Raw genomic sequence first — 26,585 nt, 5'->3', positions numbered from 1 at the left:
TTTTTATCAGTTATCATGAACCCACATGCAAAGAGCACGTAGAATTCTAATAGCACTATAAGAGGCAGACTCTAATTTGGTAATCTTTTTACTTGGGGTTCACTTAGGACAAGTGTAAATGAGGATACAAAACACCACATAGTGGCGAATCAGGCCCATTTATTCTAATGTTATGTGGATGTAGCTTCACTTACTTATGAGAGTTACTCTGGATTTATACCAATGTGAATATCAGAAGCTGGCACTTGTGTAAACTGCTTGAGGTACAAATCAAGTCTCATTCTCATCTCAGAATGGTGTAAATCAGGAGTAAATCCACTGAAGTCAAAGTTGCAGTGCTGAGTGAAATCTCTGTCTCTGAAACACCAAGGCCCAGATTTTCAAAGGTATTTACATCAACTTTTTCCAATTCTAATATTTTTTTTGAGATGGGGTGGCCAAATCTGCATGCAATATTCAAGATGTGGGCATATAATGGTTTTATATAGCGGCAATATGATATTTTCTGTCTCATTATCTTTCCCTTTCTTAATGATTCCCAACATTCTGTTTGCTTTTTTGACTGCCACTGCACATTGAGTGGATGTTTTCAGAGAATTATCCACAATGACTTTCTTGAATGGTAACAGTTAATTTAGACCCCATCATTTTATATGTATAGTTGGGATTGTTTTCCAGTGTGCATTACTTTACATTTATCAGCATTGAATTTCATCTGCCATTTTGTTACCCAGTTTTGAGAGATCCTTTTGTAGCTCTTCAGTTTGACTGGGACATACAAAACTACTCAAGATAATTATCTGCAAATTTTGCCACTTCACTGTTTACCCCTTTTTCCAGATCATTTGTGAATATGTTGAATAGCACTGGTACCAGTATAGACCCCTCGGGACACCACTATTCAACTCTCTCCATTCTGAAAACTGGCCATTTATTCCTACCCTTTGTTTCCTTTATTTTAACCAGTTATCAGTCCATGAGGACCTTCCTTCTTATCCCATGACAGCTTACTTTGCTTAAGAGTCTTTGGTGATGGACCTTGTCAAAGGCTTTCTGAAAAGCCTTTTGTGCCTTTAAATTCATCTCCATCCCAATTCTTACCTGTACCTGGTTTTTGCCCAAATCATGGGAGATATAACCCCTGAGGGAGTAAGCGACAGAGATGGATCATGTGCTAGGAGACTGATAGCAGGGCCTGGTGTGAAAGCAGTAACCTTAGAGGGAAGAGATTGGAGGTGAGGGAAGACCTGAGGCCTGACTTGGCTCTGTAGGGTGACCTGGGGAAAAGACTACTGTAAAGTGGTTAGGGAGAAGGCCTCAATATTTTGATTTTGGGGGAGGGGGTGGCGGAATGTTATCCTGCGAAACGGGAAGCCACAGATTCTGGGAAGGTGGCAGTCCTTAAGAGTTTAGTGTCCCAGATCTGCAGTCTGTAGCAGAGGGAGGACTTGTAATGCATTTTGAGGGTTGGTGTGGAACCCCTATAACTCGGAGGAGAAGGGCTTATGATGCTAGCACTGAGGAGTAAAAGAACAAGGGTCTAACTAACCTGGGAAAGGCCAAGCAACTGTTTAGCTTGGGGTGAAAGCAATTAGTGAAGCCACAGAGAAAGTTCTGTGGCCTAAAGAGGGTCAAAGATGTATTTTGCTTTTGGGACTCTTGCCCTGAAAATGGGGGGGTGGGAGGCATTGTTGTGGCAGAAGAGCCTAAGTATTCAGAGTAGCAGCCGTGTTAGTCTGTATTTGCAAAAAGAAAAGGAGTACTTGTGGCACCTTAGAGACTAACAAATTTATTTGAGCATAAGCTTTTGGGAGCTACAGCTCACTTCATGGGATGCAGTTGATGAAGTGAGCTGTAACTCACGAAAGCTTATGCTCAAATAAATTTTAGTTTCTAAGGTGCCACAAGTACTCCTTTTCTTATTACTTCAGTAGTTTCTCCTGATTTACATAATTGTAAATGAAATCAAAATCAGATCCTTTATCTAAGTTTATTGAACATGAACAATACTTAGTATTGCTTTTTCATGGTTAAACTATTTTCTCAAGATAGATAAAAGCTTTAGTCCCTAAAAAGTTGACAAATGCTGTATATGAACTGCCTAGATAAAATTGAATGGTACAAATCTGTTTAAAACTGTTTGCAAAGCTATTAGTGGAGCTCTCATACTGGTCATTAAGAGGCTGAAAGTAGTATCTTACTTGGATTGGTTGACTTAAAATCAAAATCTGTAATAAATGCGAGCTAAATGATTATAGAATGTTTGGCAAGAGGCTAAATTGACAAATTATTGGATTTATTTTTAGGAGAACCAGTTCACTCTGAGAAGGTGAAATACAGGCATACAGAAATGAAAATGACTATATATAAAATAATTTCTAATCCATAAGATATGAACCTTGTATAAATGATTTGACAAGTGCAAACTGTTCAGTAAATGAGGCTACAACTTTAATGAACATCACAAATAATCAACTCTAGCAAATTGCTAATAGTCCTTCAACCAGCTATGGGAGCACACCTGCACTTGTCCCCTGCCCTGTTATAAATGAATACTTCCTATTTTCTTCTAGTCTCTACCATATTAAGAAACTTCCACATGTGGTTATTGCTTCAATGTATGTATACCCCCAAACAGCCAGATACTGCTTCTAATTCCCCCTGCAAACTTCACCTGATGTCACAGGTGTATGTTAGCTAAATAGTCAGAGAATGGGAAGGAGCTGAACCCAGTCCTATCTCTTGCCCCTACTGCTCTTGTAATTAAGCCCCCTGGTATCTAGACCAAAGCCCATCTGTGACCCATGATTGGTGCCAGCTACATCAACCAGAGTGAAAACCAGGCCCCTCTGAGGTTGGGCACGCACAGGATCAGAGTGTAGCTTGGGCAAGTTCCGGCAGGTGGGGAAGTGGTGAAAGAAGGGATACAAATTCTATCTCCCTCAGGCATCTTTCCTGCTACCCTGGTTAAAGTACATGTGCAAATTGGGTATCTCATGCAGAGGTGAAAGGAAATTTTTTACACAGGTTTTATTTAGGCACATGTGTCTTCATCCATCACTTTCTTACCTCACATGGCCAGACTGCAGACCAGACTCCAGTATTACAAAACAGTGGTTTATGTAAGAACCAAACAGGTGTGCTCCTAATTTCTGGGGACAGATAGCAGGAACCATCCTTTTGTTCTGTGTTTGTACAGCATCTAGCACAATGGAATCCTGGTCCATGACTAGGGCTCCTAGGCACAGGAGTAATACAAATAATACATCATAATACTCTCAGCTGTTTTATGCCTAGCTTAATGCATGCTGCTGGGATAGCTATGCAGATCTGAAAGCAATGATATAGGCAACGAGAGTCCTAGGAAGAGAGAGGTGCTGTGGCTGATTAATTTCCCGGGCCAGAGGAAACATAGCAATTTGGGGCTCAATAAAAATGTGTTGTTTTTTTTTCCTGTACAAAAAGAAAAGAAGGTTCAGTTAACTATGACATGACTGAGAGCATCCTGCAGCCACATTTCTTATTCTGAAGGTGATTCAAAATACTGTGAATTTGGAGTGTTCGAAAGCGTGTGGCCTAGAGTCAGGAAAGCTGTAAACAAAACCAGCTGCCAGGGTTATGCAGTACATGTGCTGAAGATGTTTGCTTGAGGCATGGGGCAAAGGGGTTTCTGTAAATGGTACCATGTCACATCTGTGACACATGTCTCAGACATATGGCCAATTCCTTGTCTCAAGCCAAAATGCTATATGTTTTCACGGAGATTTCAAAATGCTTTTATATCTTAACTTCACTGGAGGGGATATTTGTTTAATTTCCTCCTCTTCTGAGTTGTTTCCCTATAAATAAGGTCATTTTCTGTAATCTTACTGTGAAAAACATCAAATGAGGACAATTTGACTTCTGTTCATTGATTTTATAGTTCCTTCTAAGAGGTCACCCTGCATTTATACATATATATATTATAGTGCAGGTGATACATAATGCTGTTTCCTTGCTTGCATCTATATATAACCATGAATATTCATATGCTAGTTCTGATTTAGTAAGGGGATAAATCACAATGAAATTATATACACCCATCAGGTGTGGTGTGCTGGTGATAGTGGAATCAGGTGATAACTATTTATCCTGTTCTTTTAATCACTGCTCCTGAACTCTGGCTACCAACTCTTCTCCCCTAGCAATGATTTTACGAATCAGACCTTCTGAGCAGGTGCCACAGAAATGCTCTCTCTTCCCCTCTCTTCCCCTCCAATTGTGGAATTCCCCTCTCACAAATGACAGGTGCTTGAGAGCGAGGGTGGGTCACTTTCAGAGGTTCTCTTTCCCCGTCACCTGTAGGAATCTTCAGTCCAGAGTTAGCCACCTAGGCCTCATACAACATGTGGGGAGAGTGAGAAAGGGATCCTCAGATGCCAGCAAGCCAAGGGTGGAGCTGCCAAAGCTAGCCAGGAACTAAATGCCAAGGAGAGGGGAATTGGAGCCTACACAGCTAGCCTGGCTGATCCGTCTGCTCAGGATCCTTAGCTGCAAATGCTCTCCTGCAGTTAGGCACCTAAGCTAGGTCAGACGCTTTAGGTAGCACATGCCCTAGCAGTTAAAACAGTCTCTCTCCTGATCACACTCAATACCTTTCTCATATTCGCCCTGCATTTCCCTGTGCCATTTTGTGCGAGTGCTGGGCTGCCCCCTGTGACGGGTTGGACCCCCTGGGATGTCTCTGAGGCAGACTATTCTGCCAGCCTGAGCCCGCTTTTACCTGGTCTTGCTGGGCTAGGCTCCCCTGCCTTTCCTAGCTAAGCACACAGGCAGGGCCACACCCAGCTGCACAGAGAGACAGGGATCCTCTCTGAGAAGGCTCAGCTTAAGGGGCTTGCCACAGCACCCAGATGACCTCTCTCTCTCTCTCACACACACACCCACACCTACACCCCCCAACCCAAAATTATATGAAATTCGTCTCCTCCCTCAATGTGGAGCAGGGTATGCACAACTTCTCTTCCTGCCCCCATCCCCATTAGAAATCACATAAACTGGTTATACTGTAAACCAGAAATACATTTGTGAACTATACCAGGTGTATTTTAAATAGTTAAGGAGGTAGCAGACAGAACAAGGCTGATTACTAAGAAACTAGAGCACACAAACTCAGCTTAATACACTAAAGAAACTGGCTACATGTAAGTTCTCACCCTAAATGTGGTTCTAATAATCTTCTTCACAGGTCAGTCGCCCTTCCAGCCTGGGTCCAGTTCTTCCCCCCAGTTCATTCTTAGTTGTTTCCAGCAGTCATTTTGGGTGGGGTAGCAGGGGAGAATTGATGACCTGGATTACCTCACTCCCCACCCTTAAACAGGATTTGCATGAGGTGGTGTCCTTTATTTCCTAGTTGCCCCTGCCCCCCAGCTTCTCATGGAAAAGTACAGAATTCAAGATGGGTTCCAGTATCAGGTGACATGGTCACATGCCTCTGTAGGGCCCCTGTAGCCATTCTTCACAGGCTGACCCACATGTTCACATGGAGACTGGGCTCTTTTACAGTCCATTGTCTCTTGCTGATGGGCTATCAGCACTGTTGGGCTTTTCATTGTTGTACCTGAAGGGTTAGCAGGGGGCGTCACCCAAAATAACATATTTGAAATACAGATACATAGTCAATATTCCTAATTTCAGATACAGAAATGATACATGTATAGAAATAGGATAATCTCATTCAGTAAATCGTAGCCTTTCCAGTGATATCTCATATGATACTCTTGCATGAAGTATATCTCAGTCATGGCATATTCGTATCATAAGCATGTTGTCATAAAGAATATGGAATGACATGTCAGACCCCCCACTGGTGGCCTGCATCTAAGCCTTTGGGTGTGGGGTCTGACAGGTCTCTGTGCTCTGAGCACGCCTTCAGGATAGGGCCTGTGGGTGAGATAAGTGTTCCCCATCCTTGTTTGAAAAGCCTGCTTTGGGGCCTTCATGGTTTCCACTTGAACTAGGGCTGTGTGCTGCACATCAGCTGTGGGGTGGGATTAGGGGCATGTGGGGCATTAGGACTTTTGTGGCTTTGTGAATGGTGATCAGCAGAAACCTAGGTGCCTGGAGTCCTATTCGGTTAGGTGGCAGCAAAAATGTCAATGGTGAATGGTGAATTCAAGAGTCCTAGCGTGCGGTAGTGCGGCCTAGCTGATAGATCACTGGACTGGGCCCCAGGAGACCTAAGTTCTAGTCCTGGCTCTACCACTGGCCTGCTGGGTGGCCTTGAGCAAGTCTCTTCCCCTTGTTGTGCCTCAGTTTCCCCATCAGTAAAATGGTGATGATATTGATCTCCTTTGTAAAGCACTTTGAGATCTAGTGATGAGCTAGGGATTATTATTAGTGATTAGTCTCATCACTAGATAACACTTTCCCATTACTTGGCTAAAATTAGCCTGGTATACAAAGGTGAATTATTTTACACTGAAGCTTCTTTTTATCATTCTAGTCAGTGTTACATGCAAGATCTGAAACAACAATATGCTGTGCTGGGCGCTTGTTCCTGGTGCTGGGCTGCGGCTGTCCTTGGTGTTGTAGCTGGGATTTTGGTGCTGTCTCTCAATTTAAAAGCACTGTGTTTAATGTTCATTGGTTGCCATAGTTCCCAGGGTTTCTCACAGTCAATAGAAGAGAGATTTCTGAGAGAGCCATTTAACTGATAACCTTAGTCTGGTGTTTGGCATATAGCACTCACTGACCATATTTTGTGATTCTCTGTAGTAACTGCGATACATTTCCCTCTTTGGAACAAAGCCTGGTCTCTCTCTTATTAGCACTGTGTGTTTAACAATAGCAGTTATACATGGGGGATCATTTCCTGTGTGGGTCAGGAGACTCTTCTTAGTTTGCACTTATTCTAGACACCTGTCAGGGGTTAGAATTTATCTTTGCTTTATTTGATAAAGACCTTTCTTATCTTTCTGCGTCAAAGACACATACAGGAACTGATTGAACAAGCAAACATCCCCAATCACTTTCTCTTCCCACCCATTGAGTTTATTCTGCCAGTAGCCTCCCGCTGCCAGCAGCTGAGGACTTTGGGTTTTTTTTTTCATCTCCCAGAACATCTCTGCGGGCAAAGAGAAAAATCTGAAAGATCTGGAAAATGCAGCAGACTGATGGCAGCTTGAAGAACAGAGTATGGCCATTCCAAGAGAACAACCTGTCTTTTGAAGAATCAGCCAAGAGTTAAAGGCACCAGGTCTTATTTTTTTTTCTGCTGAAACCCCATAAAGTATTGGGTCCTACTCTTTCAGTCCAGACTTCAGCTGCACATTTCCTTCCAGCTTGGCTTTCTCTGTGGTGGAGTCAATATAGACTGTGGAGTCAGTTAAGCCTCTTGGAGCCAATGTGTCTCCCATCCTCACTTCCTAAGGAAGATGAGCCACATCTTTTATGCAGTGTTACATTCTCTCCTGGGCTTCTTCATCCCCTCAGCCAACCTGCTGGTAATTGTGATGGTCTACAAACTAATGAAGAAGCAGCAGGGAAGAAGCTACATCTTCATCCTCAACCTGGCTGCTGCAGACCTGCTGGTGGGAGTGATGTGCATTGCAGAGGCACTTGATAATATTCTGGATGGAGACTTTGACAAGAATTTATCCTTTTGTCTCTTGCGAATCTGCATGAGCATGACACCTTGCATTGGCTCCATTCTCACCTTGCTTTTGATTTCCCTGGATAGATACTTGGCAGTGAAGCGCCCCCTTTATTATCCTACCCTCTTGAACAAAAAACCCGTGGTCTTCTCTCTCACCATCCTCTGGGCTGTCTCCATCTTGTTTGGGCACATACCTTTGATTTCTCCCTCCCTGCAGCAAAGCAACTACACGGGTTACTGTGGGCTCCTGTATGCAGCCAAGAGTGACTACCTATATGTGACCTGCTTTGGGATCTTCATCCCTTCCTTGTTGGTCATGATCTGCCTGCACATCTCAATGGGGAGGATTGCCTACTCGCAGCACAAACGAATCAGGCGCGCCTGCCTGCAAACAGAACCCTTCACTGCTCAGCTCCGCCACTTCAAGGCACTGCGGACAGTACTTATAATGATTGTCAGCTTCACCACCTGCTGGGGACCTTATTACCTGGCAGGCTTTGTGCAAGCTACTTGTGACTCCTGCAACCTGGCTCACCCGATTGCAGATGTCTTATTCCTGCTGGGAGAAATCAACTCCCTCATCAACCCCCTCATCTATGCTCTGTACTGCAAAGATATAAGAAGTCAGCTGCCCAAACTGATGAAGTTCAAGAAGAAAGGCCAAGTAAAGCCTCTGGCTGTGGTTCACTTTAATATCCAAGCCCTTGATGGTTTATCCAATGGAGAGGCTAAGAGACCCGATTCATTTGGGGTTCAAATCCCCAATACTACTTTCTTCAACAGTTCTAACCCCTGCAAAATAGTCTTCTCAGTGTCATGATCCAAAGCAGAAGAGAAGCTCTGCATGAACCACCAGTGAAGTGGAATGTGAGACTGACAGTTTTCTAGCGTAACAACCAACCAACCTCCTGGACATGGAGCATGTTGACTGGTATCCAGATTTACTACTTTCCCTTTTGTCCTTCTCTGTGTAAAAGGTAGCTGAGCTGGCTGGGGAAAAAAATCAAAACTTTATGACACAAAATGGTGGGGGTATTGTTTTTTAAAAATAGCCTGTAACAGTTCTGTTTGGACAATTAAACTCTGCAATACTTTACTACCAGTGTTATAAACCTGAACATACCCTGAGCTGCTGTGCACTCTTGTTCCGACCTGGGTAAATCAGGAGTAACTTCTTTTGAAGTTATGTATTCATCAAGGGCAGTTACACACAGGATCATTTCCTGTGTGGGCCAAAGAGACTCTATTTGCACTTGTTTAGAAACCCAGAGGCAGCAGGTTATTACTTTATCTTTACTTTGTTTGGTGAAGTCCTTTCGTATCTTCCTGTGCCAGCCACATTCTGTGAATGAGTGAACCCGTCATCCTACCCAGCGGCTGTCACCAAGTGAAAGCCAGATCAGTCAGGCTCTGAATTTCCTCTGTATCAAAATATATTGTGCATTAGCTAAACAACACAATTCTGCTTTACCATATGTAAATATATATTCCTGAGCTTTTAAAATATAGCGGTGGTCAGAGGGCAGTGGCCCAAAGTTGCAGCCACCTATCAAGTGACTGGCTGATGGTTTATGTGACTTCAGCTTGAGCCAAGTAGTGCTCAGTGGATTAGTGTCCATATCAAACAGGCCACCATAACGAATGCCATTTGGCAATCTTTGTTGGTCATCTCAGCAATGGGGGCAAGAATCAGGTGGGTATGGAGCCTGAATCATCACTATTAGAAATCCCTCCTAGTTAAGGGTAGGAATGCACTTGAAGGACAAAATAGGAAAGCCTGCACTGTTGCTACCGGTGTGCAGAGAATGTGGTTAAGGCACTGGACTGGAACTTAGGGGGGACCTGGATTCAGTTCCTTGCTCTTTCATTGACATTTTGTGTACGAGAGACCTTGGGCAAGTCGCTTAATCTCTGTGTGCCTCATTCCCCAGCTGTAAAATGGGGATATTAATGCTTCCCTTCTGCATGCCGCTGATAGGGGTGTGAAGATAAGTCCACAAAATCCTTTGTGGGCTCAGCCACTACAGTGAGGAGGGGACAAAACAAACAAGACATCTAGCCCCTGGCCAACTTTTCTCTTTTTAACACAAGGTGAGTGTAATTCCTACTCAATACAGCACACTAGCTCTGTCAGGAACAGTTATGTGTGCCTCTCTATTAATACTGATGTTAACTCGTCACAAACATAAACATACACTGTATTGTTTGCACACCTTCTAGTTGTGACTTAACATTAAATATACTATTTATTCTAATATAGGTGACACACACACACTGGAATTTTACATTTCTGAAAATTAATAGATTAAAAACATTATTTTTATAGTTTGGGGGCGGGGGTTCTTTTTTTAAATACAGATCAAATGGTTCTACTCTCAACCACTATTAGAAATAAGCAAAGGCAGCATCTCTGACTCATGTCCCAATAGTGCATGCTTTGACACAGTTAACATAAATCAGTGCATCCTGAAGGGCACCATTCCGCAACCACTTTCCACTAGGCATAATGCATGAATAATCCCACTTATACTAATGGGACTACTAAAGGTAGAAAGCACTGTCTTTGGTGGCAGGTGGGTTACTGGCCTCCTGGATAGGTGTTGAAGTAAGAGAAGGAAAAAAGCTACTTTTTTTGAATGTATATAAATAATGCACTTCTTCAGTACACACACAACTGCAAATATTTCTCAGAATAATTAAACTAATATTGTCTTTATGCAACACACACACTGCTAGTCAGACAGGTGTATTTATTATAGCTCTTATTGAACAGTCAACATCATCACTTACATCAGAATTCTTACAAAGATACATTAATTTTAAAGTCTGTGTTGCAAGGTAGGAAGGGGGTTTGATTTTATCCCACTGCTCAGTAGAAGGGAAGTTTAAACATCCATGTAGTCTATCAAACAGATGCTGAATCTTTATTTTGCAGGCAAACAGCAGCAGGTCGTCTTCGCATACATGTTTTGGTGGTGGAAGTTTATCAGGCTGCCTTACCTTTGAAGGAAAGAAGGTGTGGGGGGGGGGGAAGAGTTATAAAATATTTATATTTAGAACAGCAATCAACAGTTCCTCGAGGATCAAAACTCACAGGAGCAGAGAGAAACATGACAGCAAAACTTGCAAGCTACAGGTGCCCATCAGCAAAGCTATACCCAGCAATGGGAGCATAAGCCTGGCTCCCCCATCCAAACCTGTGAGGGGGAGGTGCTCTCTTTCTCGTGATAGGTTGCATGTTCGGTTCTCCTGCTAACTAAAGACTTAATTTGCTGTTCTCATTGCTGGCTTGTGATATTAGAAACAATGTGAACCATGTAAAATGCTCAGTGATTGAAATAAAATATTTGAAACAAATTAAGATGGAGATGGCCCTCTGCATGTATCTTTCCTGACTCCAACAAACAAGGTGCTCTGAAGAATTTAATCCATTCCCCATCTCTCTACAATCTAAATATCTCCCAGTGCAGATTACTGGTGCTCCTGACAGGAATAATCTGACAGGAATAATAGAGGGGCTGCGTTTGGCTGCTGCAGTCAATATATTGACTATTGGGGGGGGGGAGTTAGCAGGGGCGCTTAGGTTCAATTCTGGAAATAGGCACAAACTTGCAGAAAGACTAATTTTTGCATAGAGGGACAGAATGATCTCTATTCTGAAACATATCACATGTCCCTTTGAGTTCAATCTCCTTCTCTGGAATTTTATATAAAGATGTTTGCTGAAAGTTGTAAGGATATTTGTAAAGAGCAGTGCCAACGGGATCCAGATCAATTACTTCCTGAGAAGAAGAAATCTAAAAAATGTGAGAGACTGTAAAGTGATCCTAAGAGAGAACATTGCAGAGCAACACAGATTGATTGTAATGGATTCCTGTGTGAAAAGGCTAGTGGGGAACAGAAGCTGAGTTGTGGAGATTTGTGGACAGGGAAGATAGTTTGACACTTAAGGATAAGGTTCTACGGAGGTTGGACAATGAACAAACGACCATGATGATACCAGTGAGGTGTTGGGGAAATAGCCAAACATTTTACAGAAAATGCCCAAGCTGCCTGTGTCCAAACAAAAGGAGACAAGTTTAAGGGCAAGGCGATGTGCGGGTGGTCCAATGGGGATGGGTGTATGTGTGTGTGTGTGTGTGTACGCTAAAGTACCTGCACTTTTGTTCCCACGTTGAATTTGGCTTGTTTCCCCCTGGCAAGAAAAGAAACCGCAATCTTGTCTTGTCCAACTATCCTGACACCAACATATTGGTTCAAGGATATAAATATGGGTTTAAATGAAACGCGGGGTACAGAGTCCATCGAACTCCTTGGCCAGGTCCACATTCGCACTCTGTTGCCTGCTTGGTCTGAATAATGTCCTCCCTGAATATTTATGTTTATCCTAAACAAGAAGGAAATAAATTAGTGCTTTACATAACAGATCATACCTTGCTGTTACTAATACAATGTAGACCCACTCCTGCAAACTTTTACTGTCCTGCAATCAAGGAACTACTCATGAGTAATGGTCTGGAGGTACAGGCCCTTACTAAACCTAGTCCACAGTCAGTGGGAGTCTTTCTCCTGCTGAGGTAGGTCATAAAACAGGGCCCTAAGGGCTTGACTTTACACAGTGTTGAAAGCACTCAGCACCTCTAAGAGATGCTCAACTCCTATTCAAGTCAAAAGTTGCTCAGGGGGGTCTGGTCCCTTGCAAAGTTGAACCCCAAATACCCAGAAGTAGAAAAAGGAGAGACTTTCACCCCACTGTTTTCTCTTCTCTTTAATTCACTGCACAGTTTCCAGGGCTCTACAGTTACTGATTTTGCTGTACGGTATTTTAGGCAAATTTATTGCTTGTGTGGGTGGGGAGTAAAAAGTGGAATTGGTGTTAACAGTTTCCCCCACACATCATCCCACTCCAAGGCTTCTCAGCTCCAAGGGAAGAGTCCCTGGTGCACAAAATGCAGCTCTGCAAATACTGTACATTTCAGGGGTTGCTACATGTCTAGTTCAGAGGGATTTACAGTTTTCATCGTAAGTCTTCACCTGTGATTTAGGTTGGCTTTGTATGTTTTACAACAATGGGCCCTGATCCTGCAAACATTTCATATGTGCTTAATTTTAAGCATGAGAGTGGTTCCATTCACCTCAATGGGCTTGCTTATGCACATCATTACTGGGCTGCAAGATCATGGCCTCAGAACATAAATAAAACTTCAAGTTGGAAAGCACCCAACCTATGCTATAGCTTGGCATTTGAATTTATTTAAAAGGTGCTATTAAAATGCTCATTTTTAAACAAAGGGGGAAAATAACCCTGCTGAGCTACAGCTGTGTCAGCACATGCTAAACAGACAACCAGGGTGATGTGATTTACATGGACATACCATACAATTCCGTTTGGATGATAGCAAGTACCTTTGCCACTGGACTCAAACACTGCTTGGATTTCTGCATTTTTTGGTTTGTCTTCCTGTACTATACAAATATAACCTCTTCGCTTTTGCACAATGATAACGGCCAGATTGCCAGATGGATAGCTGTGTTCAGATAAGGTGTTCAAAGCCTCATTGTTTGGCTAGTAGAACTGCCCTATTATCAAGCATTCAATAGTTTTATTAAGTTAAGTTATATAGTTAGTAAGTATATAAGTATAGTTAAGTGTTTTATAATACAAAAGTTGTCACATCAGCTAGAATATTGTTCAAAGCCAGTGAGACTGAGCTGCCAACATTTTAACCAAAGGGCTCTGTCTCAGGCTGGCCTTTTAAGGTAAGCTGGGTTCAGCCTCACCTTGGCCCTGGCAGCTATCCCCCAGCTGAGTGTGATGAAGACTTAATTATAACAACTGACCCAGCTGTAGGGAGGTCAGAGACAACTGCTTACACAGAACTGGCAACTCAACAGAGGGAGACCTAGGAGAGGTGTTTTCTCTTGGGGAAGGGCCTGGAGGAGTCAGGTTGCAAGAGACCCCCAAGGAAAAGATAAGGAGGCAGTCCTGAGACAGGGCCTGTTGGGGAGGGAAGGAGTGGAGGGAAAACTTACTGGGCAGAAGCCAGCCTGGGAGATGCTTTGCAGGACCTGGGCTTAGGGGCCAAGAAGAGAGAACTCCAGTGCAACCCAACTGGGCAAAATAATTATTAGTTTCAATATTTCTGTGGAATGATAGTTGGACCTTACATCACCGTGGGAGAGGACTGAACTTCTAAGTGGCTTGGGGATATGACCAGGTTAGGAAGACTCTGACTGAGAGAGGCCATTTTTGGGCCAAGGAAATGGCCACCGGGGGGGGTTAGAAGCCAAGTCCCTTGCAATAGTGTGTCTTGATGTCAGAGGATGAATGGTGGTAAGAGCAATTGCTTACAGGTTTCCAGAAAAATGTCTCGTTGTAGCCTGTGAGGAGCCCTGTGTACAGGTCATCTGTATGCAACCAGCAATGAGTGGTGAGGGACAGAGGACGCTATTAACATGTTCCCTCATTTAAACAGAAATGATTCCTTACAACAGTAACCAAAGAGGCAGGTAATGCCATTTAACAAATATACACTAAAGACACATACATGGGCACTGACTCTGGGGCTGGAGCACCCATGGGGGAAAAAAATAGTGGGTGCTCAGCACCCACCAGCCACAGCTGTTTGGCAGCACCCCAATCAGCTAGGCTGGGGGCATCGCCAAACAGCTGATTGGCTGCTGAGGCAGGGGTTTGGGTGAGGGTGGAGAGCAGTGAGTGGCAGGTGGGCAGGGCCTTGGGGAGGGGGTGAAGCAGGGGTGGGAAGAGGCAGAGCGGGGGCAAGGTCCCACGGGATGGGGCAGGGCAGAGAGGGGCTGAGCACCCCCAGAGGAAAATAAAAGTCCATGCTTATGGACACATCTGGAAAAATGTTCTGGGTATATTGAGTCAACTTGTGTAATTGTAATGGAAGCAGTGAAACCCTGTAAAGAAATCTGGGTCAGGATGTATCCTCCCCATGGAAATCATCATGCAAATAAAAAAACAACCCCCTCTTCCCCCCCGCAAAAAAACCCCAATAAAATAAAACAACAACCACCCCAAACACTTGGTGCAATCTGAAAACATTTGCTCTTTAGGAATATCTTTATGAGCCCAGGGATAAGCTATCTTTGGTAGACTTGATTTAACATGCATCATACACATTTATGGCATCTTGTCATTTGACAATATTAATTAATAGCTCTATCTCCGGAACTGAGTAGGGGTGGGGGTGGTAGCAAAGGCAGGGAAGTTATCTCAAACCCATGTTCACTTTGGGAGCAGTATTTTAATAAATCCTCTCTGGTGTGTCACTGAGTCAGAAAAATGTTACTGCAAAGGAAGAACAACAAAAGGATCTTGGAGGTAACAATGGACAATGGCAAAGCTAGTTTCAGGACTACAGAGTCACTTGGAGATGTTCTATTTCTGTTGGGTTTAAAGAAGTCTTGATGTCTTGTAAATTCATGGCTTGTAACTTCTCTAGTATCTTTTACATGCTCCTTCTTAAACATGGGACACTTCTCCAAAAGGTTAATCTTAGATCTACCATTTGAAAGTCATTTTCAAGACTGGACACCCATGGGTGGGGGTATATCAGCATAGCTCACGTTATAAAGTGCTTGCGTCTCCTGAAGAAGCTTGTGGGTGAACTTGGCCACATAGTTGCTCCAAATGATTGACACTCCAGTGCTACACGGGCAGGGCAGACTGTTTCACTATGAGAGGTGCAACTCCATTTGAGGTGTTAGACTGATGCTCCAACTGCAGGTAAATGATCTCCCAGTGCTCTTTCCAAGAGAGTGGCAGATCTACCTGGTGCCCTGGCCAACAGTCAGTACAGTACAAAGGTTTTAATAGCTGAGCCTGTGTCTGACATGCTGCAGGGCGCACACTGGGAGCCTCAGTGTGGCATGACCAGCGTCCAGCTTGTGGCTTTGCAAAGTGCTCTAGGATGCTTAAGGGTATTAAAGGTATTTGTTATTTCAAACCAAGCTCTGTTCTGTTTTGAATGCATATGCTTTAAAATAGAGTATGCCCTGATGCAAGCCAGTTTCATTACAGTGCGGCAGTAAGCGTACTATCATTAAGGATTAGAAGCTTACTGTGTCTGTTCTTGATATCTCTGTAGCAACCAACCCAGTGACAGCTAAGACTTCAGGGTAGGTTTTGTCCTTTGTCATTCCCAGGTTTGGGGAAGCTTTGTTTCCCCATCCCCCCATTGATTCTAAGTTAGTATTCCTGTGCCTTCTGTTACTGCGGGGGGAGGGAGGGTTGGCAAATAAGCGGCTCCTATTATTGTGTTGCCCTGCCACCCTCTTACATAGAAATCCAATCTAGTTCTCCAAACAGACATCCTCTTGCCATGAAATATTACCAGGCACTGCTCAGTGGAGAACGCACAGTGTTCATATCTTGAACCTATCACAGCAGTCACACTTAGTACTTCTAGAGCAGCTGGAGTTCCTTGGCGAAAAGAGAAGTTATTCAGATAATGAGAAATAGCCTTCTGAGATTGAGACTGGCATCGTTTGTAGAACATGCCTTTATCATCATAAAATACTAGTTAAGATTTAAAGCCTAAATTGTCACGTAAGCAGTAATTTTTGGGTGCCTAACTTGAGACATTAGGAAGGGATCTGACTTTCACAGGGCAGATGTTCAGTCCTTCCTGAAAATCAGGGGCCATTTAAGGTGTTACTAGTTGGTCTTGAAAATCCAAATCATTTTGTTTGGGCTGCGATAGCAAAAGTGAGTGATGTATCAAGTTATTCTGAGGTAAAAGGAACTAATCTTTTAAAATGTGATCAAATTTCTGGACTGCTCAGGTAAATGAGCCTTGTGAAGGATACAATACTTGTGCTGTACCGTCTGGAAATATGGTAAGGAACTTTCCTCCGTGTTTGTAGTATTTTTCCGAGAACTGTCGCTTCACTAGCTACACATTAAAAAAGAAAAAAATGATGAATCTTCACATAAACCTCACTATTAAAGGCACACAATTTCCCAGTTGTTCTTGTGTTTATCTTGTTAAGAGCTTAGTGCCTTATTACACCCACTGCAGCAAAGCCTGGCTCCTAGCTTGGAGTTAAAAAATTTGATGATTTTTTTTTTCCCTCTCACTCACCCTCCACCTGTTATTTGTATCTTCGTGCCCTGAAGACCTTACAATCTAAGGCCATGACTACACTACCACTTTTGTCTTTATAACTTGTGTTGCTCAGGAGTATAGAAAAAAAACCCCGAGTGGCATAAGTTACACCGACAGACGTACAGCACTCATGGAGGTGGTTTTATTATGTTGACAGGAGAGCTCTCTCCCATCGGTGTAGAGCGGCAACACAAGCAATCTTACAGTGACACAGCTGCTTCGGTACAGCTGTGTGACTGTAAGTTTGCTAGTGTAGACATCTCCTAAGTCTACAAGATGACTGTGGTAATGGTGGCCGTACAATTACTTTAGACAGGCATAGAGAGGTTTGAAGTGCTAGGATTAGAACACAGATCTCATGAACAGCTTGTCTAGTGCTTTCATTACTAGAGCATAATTCCTTGCTACGTGTTACAGCTCATTTTGTTCCTCAACAAAAGGACTTCACTGTATTCCCATTTCAGGCATAAGCTAAGATGGAGAGGACTACCAGGTAAAGGCAAAAAGAAAAGGAAATTAGCAAGACTCTGACTGTCAAGAAACACTATAAGCTTAAGTCACTAAAAGTGTCCCAATGGCTGCAGGCAAAGCAGCAAATGGATGAAGCTCCTTTGCTAGCCATGGTCTCTCTGATAAAGCAACTGACACAGAACTGTGGGTCAGAATATGGTGGAGGGTGGAGAAAGCAGCTCTCTAAACTCCTCAGTGTTGTGAGTTCCTGGCCTATTGCACACTGGGGGTGAAACTCACCACAATGACAAGAGGCAGTGAAAGTCCTACACATCATTTAAGTCCCCCTAAGGCCCTTCTTAAGTGGTGCATGGCCTTGTTCACAGAAGTGAATGTCACCCTGGAAGGGTCAGACCCAAGAGTGGGGATCTATCACAGAGAAAGTACAGGAGCTGTTACCTTTCCACCTGCAATGGTAAAGTCACAGCAAGTAGTACTGTAGTTAATTTCCTCTTTCTCTACTCTTTCAACTGTCTCATAAGGCATGAGAGTCCAACCTCCAGGGGAGGGTGGTTCATGGGATAGCTGGTAGGAAATGGTTTTGAGTTGCTTTGAATCTATAGAGAGAAGAAAAGTTACATATTTATAGGTGGAGCGATAGTAGCACCATGTATTAAGTTTGCCCAACATTTCCCATTAGAAGACCTGTTTTTAGTTGCTTATAACTTGCAGACTTCAACTTTTTGGGGCAGAAATTTTCCATGCTGGGTGTCTGCCACGGCTTGAAAATTTTTTGGAATATTTCAGCCAAAACAGATTGGTCATTTCAGAGAAGACGGCTATGAAAAACTAAGTTGTTAAATTCTTGAGACCTTTTCTCTGAAACGCTCTGGCGCCTACCTGCTTTGCAGCAGGGACTTGGAAGTTGGTAGAGGGATGACCTTTGTGTCAAGAATGTGCATTTTGCCACCCCTGTGGAAATCTGCCCAAGTTATAAGCATTTGAAAAATTCACAGTGTCTCTTTAGAGACTTGCTAAAGCTTAATAGCTAAAATCTCTGAAAATTCTGTCCTCACTGGGCATGCTCCCTCCTCCGAGCTGTCCTCTTCTTTATTTACTACTCCCCCAATTTCTGTGTCTTCTGCAAGCTTTCTCAGTGATGATTTTATGTTTTCTTCCAGATCATTGATAAAATTTTTTAAATAGTGTAGGACCCAGAACAGATCCCTGCAGCACCACACTAGAAACATACTTGCTCAATGACAATTCGCCATTTACAGTTACATTTTGAGACCTAACAGTTAGCCAGTCTTTAATCTATTTACTATGTGCTGTGTTAATTTTATATCATTCTAGTTTTAAATCAAAATATCATTCAATACTAAGTCAAATGCATTACAGAAGTCTAAGTATATTACATCAATGCTATTCCCTTTATCAATCAAACTTGTAATCTCAACAAAAAAAGATATCAAGTTAGTTTGACAGGATTTATTTTCCATAAATGCATGTTGATTTGCATTTACTACATTACCCACCCTCTTTTAATTATTAGTGGCTCCATTATCTTGCCCAGGATCAATGTTGACAGGCCTATAATTCCCAGGTCATCCTGTTTACCCTTTTCAAAAATGGAACATTAGCTTTCTTCCAGTCTTCTGGAACTTCCCCAGTGCTCCAACACTTATTGAAAATCATTATTAATAATCCAGTGAGCTCTCAACTTGCATCCAGGAATTTCAAAAGAGCTGGCTATCTGGACCTAACTTTAGTAGCTTCTGTTTAACATGCTCCACAGATACAATGGAACGGAAAGAGTGTTATCACTGGATGTGATTAAATTATCTGTTTTTATTTTTTTCCCCCCAAGTACAGAACAGAAATATTTATTGAATACTTCTGTCTTTTCTGCATTATTATTGATAATTCTTCCATTTCCATCTAGTAATGGACCAATACCATTGTCAGGATTCTTTGTGTTTCCTAACATTTTAAAAACTCATTCTTATTGTCCTTAACTGTACTCTTCTGGCCACAGATTTCTCCTTGTGTCTGATTGCTTCCCTTATCAATATTCTACAATTCCTAACTTCTGATTTATTTCATTCCTATCTACTTCCCTTTCTTTGTTATATTTCTTTGTTATATAATTCTTTTAATAGTTGTCTTTACTTCTCCTCTAAACCAGGTCAGTGTGGTTTTGTTTTTGGTGTTTTTTTTTTTTTTTTTTTACCAGCACGGTCTTCTTCCTCAATTGTGGGATTTTGGGCACCTAGTAAGGTGTACTTAAATGATTCCCAATTATCATTTAAGGGGAGAGACAGATTGGAAAGGATTGGCTGGGCAAGAAGACAAACTCAGATGATGGACCAGAGGAATGGAGACTAGGACTGGGTAGGAAAGCAGAATGGGATGGGACAAGGAGTCAGTGGTGGGCAAGAGAAGACAGGGGCAGAGGGCAGAAGGGTCTGTGCACACTGGTACACAGTCACTTTCAGAGCCCAGAATGAAACTCAGGATTCCTGAATCTCACAATTCCTCTATCAACGAATTTCTGTGAAACCCATTGGTAATGGGTATATCCTATATGCTTCTGTGCTGGTTTGCATAGAGGATGACAAACCTCTAATGCTATCAGTTACTCCATTCAAGTGACAGAGGTCTGTGCAGTGAATCCAAAGGTTCTAACCCTGCTGATGACCCACATGGGTGACAATATGATGCACATGACGGAGTTTTTTTCAGTTTGCTTTTTTCAAAACCTAGGACATGACTCACACTATCTACATTAAAAGAACATTATTAAGATTGCAAAGTCAAGCACTACAAAGTTAGGAAATGCCAGAATTAAGGTTAATTTGCCCCCCTTGTGTAGATGTATTATGATACAGTCTTTAATTACATGATCACGTATTTTTTTTTCCCCACAGGATCCCTGTCTTTCAGTGCACAGGCTAGACCTGCTTTGAGGATAAATCAGGGTTATGCAGTGAAGGAGACTGTTCTTTGTAGGACTCTACTTCTTCTCTCCTCCACCCCCACCCCCTGAAATTGGAAGCTGTTTAGTGAACGAGGTTGGGGATTGCAGGAAGAGGAAGGATGGTCTCATGATTAAGGCAGTTGAATGTGGTCCTGGAGAACTGGATTCTATCCCTGCCTCTGCCACAGAGTTCCTAGGTGATCCTGGGCAAGTCACTTAAATCAAACTTTTCACAGTTGGTCACTAATTGTGTGTTCTTCCTTTTGCCCTGCAACCATGGGGCTCAATTTGCAGAGGTGCTCAGCACTCACAATTGCAACTGAAGTCAATGGGAGTTGTGCTTGAAAACATAAAGTGCTACATAATAAATACACCGAAAAACCAGGACCCAAATAAGTATATACTTTTTACCTTAATCTCTGTGCCTCAGTTCCTCATCTGTAAAATGGGGATAATACCAACCCTCATGTCACAGGGGTTTTGTGAAGATAAGTTAATATTTGTGAAGCACTTAGACACTGCAGTGATGAGCCCATTAAGAAATTAATAATCCTTTCTTCAGGAGAGGCTTTGAATAATGTGCAGCAAATAAAGCCCAGGACCACACATTGAACAATGAAGATAAAACAAAATGTTTGAATAGCTTCTCATGACTTGAGCACCACTCATCCTGTGCACTGAATGAAGCATGGTCCTGTGGAAAAACCAGTATGTGTTTATGTAATTACAGACTGTCAAAATGCATACGTGCAAAGGGGCCAAATGAAGATTGCATAGGCAACCTTAATTCTGGCATTTCCTAACTTTTCAGGGCTTGACTTTGCAATCTTCATGTTCTATTAAGGTAGCTTGTGTGTGTGTGTAAAATTGTATATTAAAGCAAACAGTTCAAGCATAAGCCTTTGAAGTCTGAATGAGAGGCACAGTTGTGTTACACAAGGTGGGTTCGCAAAAAGAAAAAGGAGTACTTGTGGCACCTTAGAGACTAACAAATTTATTTGAGCATAAGCTTTCGTGAGCTACAGCTCCGTAGCATCCGATGAAGTGAGCTGTAGCTCACGAAAGCTTATGCTCAAATAAATTTGTTAGTCTCTAAGGTGCCACAAGTACTCCTTTTTCTTTTTGCGAATACAGACTAACACGGCTGCTACTCTGAAACAAGGTGGGCTCTATTTCTTTTTTCACGCTAGGAGCCACCTTAACGTAAAAGGCATGGCACACTTGATGATAAATTCAAGAGCAGGCATTGAAATCCACATTCAGTGAGAAAACCCGTTCCAACTCTGGCACAAACTTTCAGTTGAAGTTCGTAACTATAAAAAAAAAAATCCAACTCACATTCAACGAAGCTGGCCTGCTCTGCAGCCATGAAGGCAAATTGTTTTGCTATTTGTCTTTCCTGTTGCCTATAAAGCAAAAACATACAGGACATAAATTCCAAACATCTTGGTTTGAAAGGTACAAGTACAATTCAGATGTCCTTGCAGCAGTAATGCAAGTTAGCTGCTGTTTGACAGCTATTTGGGCCTGATTCTCCTCTTATTTACGCAACTGCAAGTAACTCCATTGGCTACAGTAGAATGATCCCACTATGAAATCTGTGCACAAAAGGAGAATTGGGCCCATGTATAGATTACTGTATAATGTAAAATTTGACTGTTACTTGATTGTTTGACCAACTCTGCATACATTAGTTTTTTTAGCTCATTAGTAAATATGCATCTTGTATAGAAGAGATTTGACATCTTGCAAGATTCTGTAATTGATATTCTGTAACTGATATTCTGACAGAATATAAGGGAAAGTACAGAATATGGAGTTATGGTGGCAGAGTTGGAAATTTCCTCTCTTGCTTATGAGGATATTCACTGTGGTGATAAAATAACAAAAATTCTGCCAGTAACTCTGATGAACTGGAAAACAAAGAAAGAATTCCTAAGCTCAGATCGGCTGAGATCCAATAAAAGATTGAGTCAGAAGACCTGGTTTTATTTTGCGCTGAATGGCTGTGAAGTCTCATGAGCCCTAAATTAACAGACTGTGTGCCACATTTTATTTCACGGTGAAGACTTCTACACTGTCATCAGTTATCTTGACAAGCTGACCCAACCTTTGAATGTGCAACATCTTTTGAAACAGCCAGGGCATGGGTATACTGGATTTCAAGATGGAATGACTGGAATTTATCCAGACTACACAGATTTCTTAATACAGAAAATAATGGCCTCTCTTGCAGTTTTGTATCCAGCACAGCTTCAGGTATGTTATGCTGGCTAAACGTACTTCTAAAGTCTGCTCAAGAATCTGTGCAAATAGCCAATGCTGGGCAAGCTGTGGCAAGAATGGATTAGGAAGAAACAAAACACATAACTGGGGGGCTGTTATTTAATGCTATTGTGATGTTGTTCTCTTTATCTAAGTTTATAATGTATTTGTCTTAATTTTTAAATTTGGTATATAGTGCAATATACTTACATTACAGGAGTACATGGAACTCCTACTGTAACTGAGTGTTCAAGGATAGAAATGTTCTTAACATTTCCCCTGCCACTTTATTTTTGTTCTTTAAGTTTATGGAGTAGGCAAAGATATTTGCACAGGCTTTTGGCTTCCTTTTAAGGGCCAAGAAACTGGACATGCACAGTAAGATGAGCAGTAAAATGGGTGACCAGTCCATACTGCAGTGGGGATACCACTATCCAACTAATCTCTTTTTATAACTCATTAGTTGTGCAGAGGGCTAGAATTCATTTATCTGGTTATTAGCCTTCAGCTTGGACAGGAACAAGTCTCTACCAATGCCTTCTCTAAGGGCATGGCTACACTTGCGAGTTAGAGCGCATTAAAGGAGCCCAGCGCGCTCTAACTCATGACACATCCACACTGGCAAGGCACGTAGAGCGCTCTGACTCCGTGGCTAGAACGCTCCTGGTACTCTACCCCAGCGAGTGGAATAAGGTTTGATGCACCCCTGCTGGAGTGCCGCGGCACCAGTGTGGACGCCCTGGTCTGTTAGCGCGCTCTGATCGGCCTGCAGAAGTGTCCCACAATGCCTGTGCTAGCCACTCTGGTCATCACTTTGAACTCTACTGCCCTGCCCACAGGTGACCAACCGTCAGACCTACCCTTTAAATTCTCCGGTAATTTTGAAAATCCCCTTCCTGTTTGCTCAGCCAGGCGTGGAGTGCTCTCAGCGAACCTTTCCAGGTGACCATGCCTCCACGCACCAGGCGAGCCCCAGTATGGAGCAATGGCAAGTTGCTGGATCTCATCAGAGTTTGGGGGGAGGAAGCTGTCCAGTCCCAGCTGCGCTCCAGCTGTAGGCATTACGATACCTTCGGGCAGATATCAAGGGACATGATGGAAAGGGGCAATGACCGGGATGCACTGCAGTGCAGGATTAAAGTGAAGGAGCTGCGGGATGCCTACTGCAAAGCCCACGAGGCAAACCACCGCTCCAGTGCTGCCCCCATGACCTGCCGTTTCTACAAAGAGTTGGATGCGATACTTGGGGGCGACCCCACCTCCACTCCGGGGACCACCAAGGACACTTCTCCTGCCTTGTGAACTGGGCTCTGGAGGGGCAAAGTGGGAGTGAGGGTGCTGAGGCTGGGGGAGACACCCCAGAATCCCTAGATGCAGGCAGCCAGGAGCTGTTCTCAAGCCAGGAGGAAGGCAGCCAGTCGCGGCGGCCGGTGCTTGGGGAAGGACAAACACCAGAGGAGGTTCCCGGTAAGTGGCTTTCATTTTGGGAAGGAAGTTATTTGTGCGGGCTCTTGGGGCGAGGAGGGTTAGGGTTGCATGCATGTCTAGATGCGGAATAGGGCGTTGATGTGCGCTCTCTCTCACATCGTAGTAATCGGCCTCAGTGATCTCTTCAAAGGTCTCATCCAGAACTTGGGCAATGCGCTTGCGCAGGTTTCGTGGGAGAGCCACTGTGGTCCTTGTCCCAATCAGGCTAACTTGTCCGTGCCACTGTGCCGTGAGGGGCTGGGGGACCATTGCTGCACACAGGTAAGCTGCATATGAGCCAGGGTGAAAGTCGCATTGTAGTAGAAGACCCTCCCTTGCTTCCCAGGTCACCCTCAGCAGCGAGATATCTTCCAGGACGAACTCCTGTGGGAAATGTGGGGACAGTGTTCAGTGTAGGGGCACCCTGCAGCTGTTGGCTCTCCCCAAGGCAGAGAAACCCAGAGGACAGTACAGTCATGAAACAATCGGTCCCCCTTGACCCTGTGCTTACTCACCATTTTGGAGCTCCCTGGGGTTGTGTGAGCTCGCTTTGGGACAGGCAAATTATGCAATTATGTAGACTGTGCTTGCCCTCCTTAAGTATGAGGGAATCATTGCTCTGTTTGGTGTGGACAATGCTGTCTCTGTTAAGTGTTGCATTTTGCCTTTACAGATGCAACCTTGAGATCTCAGTCGTACGTGTTATCACCGGCCGAGAGGCTGCAAAGAATCAGGAAAAGCCCATGTAGAAGCAAAGAGGACATACTGCATGAAGTCATGCAGCACTCCCTTAATGAAAATCAAAAAGTTCAAGAGTAGCGGGAGAGTGAAAGGAGGGTCTGACAGCAGAATGCGGATCGCCGGCACCAAAGCACAGAGCGGCTGATAAGCATCATGAAGCACCAAGCAGATTCGATCCAGGTGATCATAGCCATGCAGGCGGAGCACTACCGCACCTGCCCCTGCTCCCCTGCAGCCCTCGTCCCAAAACTCTTTCCCTTGCGCCACCATGTGACCTCCAAACCACTATCCTCAACATCCAGGTTCTTATCGCCACCTGTAGCTTCATCACTCAGCCGTGAAAACTACGACCCTTACCCACTGCACTCAACCCCCCTCACCATGCAATATAGCCATACTGAAGTGCAGCACTCATTGCACAGCACTCCAAACAGGAAGGCTGAGTATAACAGGATATATGCAAACCATTTCCCACCCCACCCCCTGGCCCTTTCTGTTTCCCAAGCAGTTGTTTCTTTTCAATAAGTGCATTTTTTTTTCATTAAATTAATTTTTTTGCTTTGAAAACATTATTATTGCATAATGTAAAAGATACCTTAGCCCAGAAAAGCAACAGGCACTGCAAGCCAGTGCATCATGCGTAGCAAACACAGATGCCTACTAATATTGTAACCACTGCACTTCACTCCCATGCAGGGCACCAGACATTACTGGTGGATTTCAGCCTCAAATTGCTCCCTCAAGGCATCCCTAATCCTTGCAACCCTGTGCTGGGCCCCTCTAATAGCCCTGCTCTTTGGCTGTTCAAATTCAGCCTCCAGGTGTTGAACCTCCGAGTTCCATGCCTGAGTAAATCTTTCACCCTTGCCCTCACAAATGTTATGGAAGGTACAGCAAGCAGATATAACTGTGGGGATGCTGTTATCGGCCAGGTCCAGCTTCTCATACAGAGAGCACCAGTGGCCCTTTAAATGGCCAAAAGCACACTCCAGTCATTCTGCACCAGCTCAGCCTATTGTTTAACCGCTCCTTGCTGCTGTCAAAGCTCCCTGTGTAGGGTTTCATGAGCCACAGCATTAAAGAGTAAGCGGGGTCTCCAAGGATCACAATGGGCATTTTGACTTCCCCTACGGTGATCTTCTGGTCTGGGAAGAAAGTCCCAGCTTGCAGCTTCCTGAACAGGCCTGTGTTCCAAAAGATGCGTGCGTCATGCACCTTTCCAGGCCAGCCTGTGTTAATGTCAATGAAACGCCCCCTGTGATCCACAAGCGCCTAGAGAACCATAGAGAAATAGCTCTTCCGATCAACGTACTCGGAGGCTAGGTGGGCTGGTGCCAAAATTGGAATATGTGTCCCATCTATCGCCCCTCCGCAGTTAGGGAAACCCATTTGTGCAAAGCCATCCACAATGTCATGCATGTTACCCGGAGTCACGGTTCTTCTGAGCAGGATGCAATTAATGGCCCTGCAAACTTGCATCAACACGATTCCAACGGTCGACTTTCCCACTCCAAACTGGTTAGCGACTGATTGGTAGCTGTTTGGAGTTGCCAGCTTCCAGATTGCAATAGCCATCCACTTCTCCACCATCAGGGCAGCTCTCAATCTCATGTCCTTGTGCTGCAGGGTGGGGGCAAGCTCCTCACAGTCCCATGAAAGTGGCTTTTCTCATTCGAAAGTTCTGTAGCCATTGTTTGTCATCCCAGACTTGAATGACGATGTGATCCCACCACTCAGTGCTTGTTTCCCGAGCCCAGAAGTGCTGTTTCACAGTGGTGAGCATGTCCGTGAATGCCACAAGCAATCTCATGTCTTATACGTTACTCGTATCGATATCATCGTCAGAGTCCTCACTGTCACTTTGGATCTTAAGGAGTAACTTGACTGCCAAACGTGATGTGCTGGCGAGACT

The 26,585-nt window shown here is 43.6% G+C and overlaps 2 protein-coding genes across 3 annotated transcripts in view; one reads left to right on the top strand and one right to left on the bottom strand.

Moving 5' to 3' along the window:
* Positions 1-1,854: 1,854 nt before the first annotated feature.
* LOC119861023 (glucose-dependent insulinotropic receptor-like) lies at positions 1,855-11,032 on the top strand. The gene is made up of 2 exons (XM_043492371.1): positions 1,855-9,727; positions 10,572-11,032. The coding sequence occupies exon 1, from the start codon at positions 7,416-7,418 to the stop codon at positions 8,454-8,456; it is 1,041 nt and encodes a 346-aa protein (XP_043348306.1). The 5' UTR covers positions 1,855-7,415; the 3' UTR covers positions 8,457-9,727; positions 10,572-11,032.
* Positions 10,367-26,585, bottom strand: part of ERICH6 (glutamate rich 6) — a 40,070-nt gene continuing 23,851 nt past the window's right edge. For both annotated transcript variants that reach the window (XM_038415371.2, XM_038415373.2), the window contains exons 13-18: positions 21,539-21,606; positions 17,680-17,837; positions 16,472-16,557; positions 13,012-13,164; positions 11,792-12,023; positions 10,367-10,636 (exon numbers count right to left, since the gene is read on the bottom strand). In XM_038415371.2, coding sequence (XP_038271299.1) covers positions 10,373-10,636; positions 11,792-12,023; positions 13,012-13,164; positions 16,472-16,557; positions 17,680-17,837; positions 21,539-21,606 — 961 coding nt within the window. In that variant the 3' untranslated portion in view covers positions 10,367-10,372. The remainder of the gene's footprint in view (positions 10,637-11,791; positions 12,024-13,011; positions 13,165-16,471; positions 16,558-17,679; positions 17,838-21,538; positions 21,607-26,585) is intronic.

This window comes from Dermochelys coriacea, chromosome 9, assembly GCF_009764565.3.
Source record: "Dermochelys coriacea isolate rDerCor1 chromosome 9, rDerCor1.pri.v4, whole genome shotgun sequence".
Classification (NCBI taxonomy): Eukaryota; Metazoa; Chordata; order Testudines; family Dermochelyidae; genus Dermochelys; species Dermochelys coriacea.
This window is presented reverse-complemented; position numbering and strand designations above follow the sequence as displayed.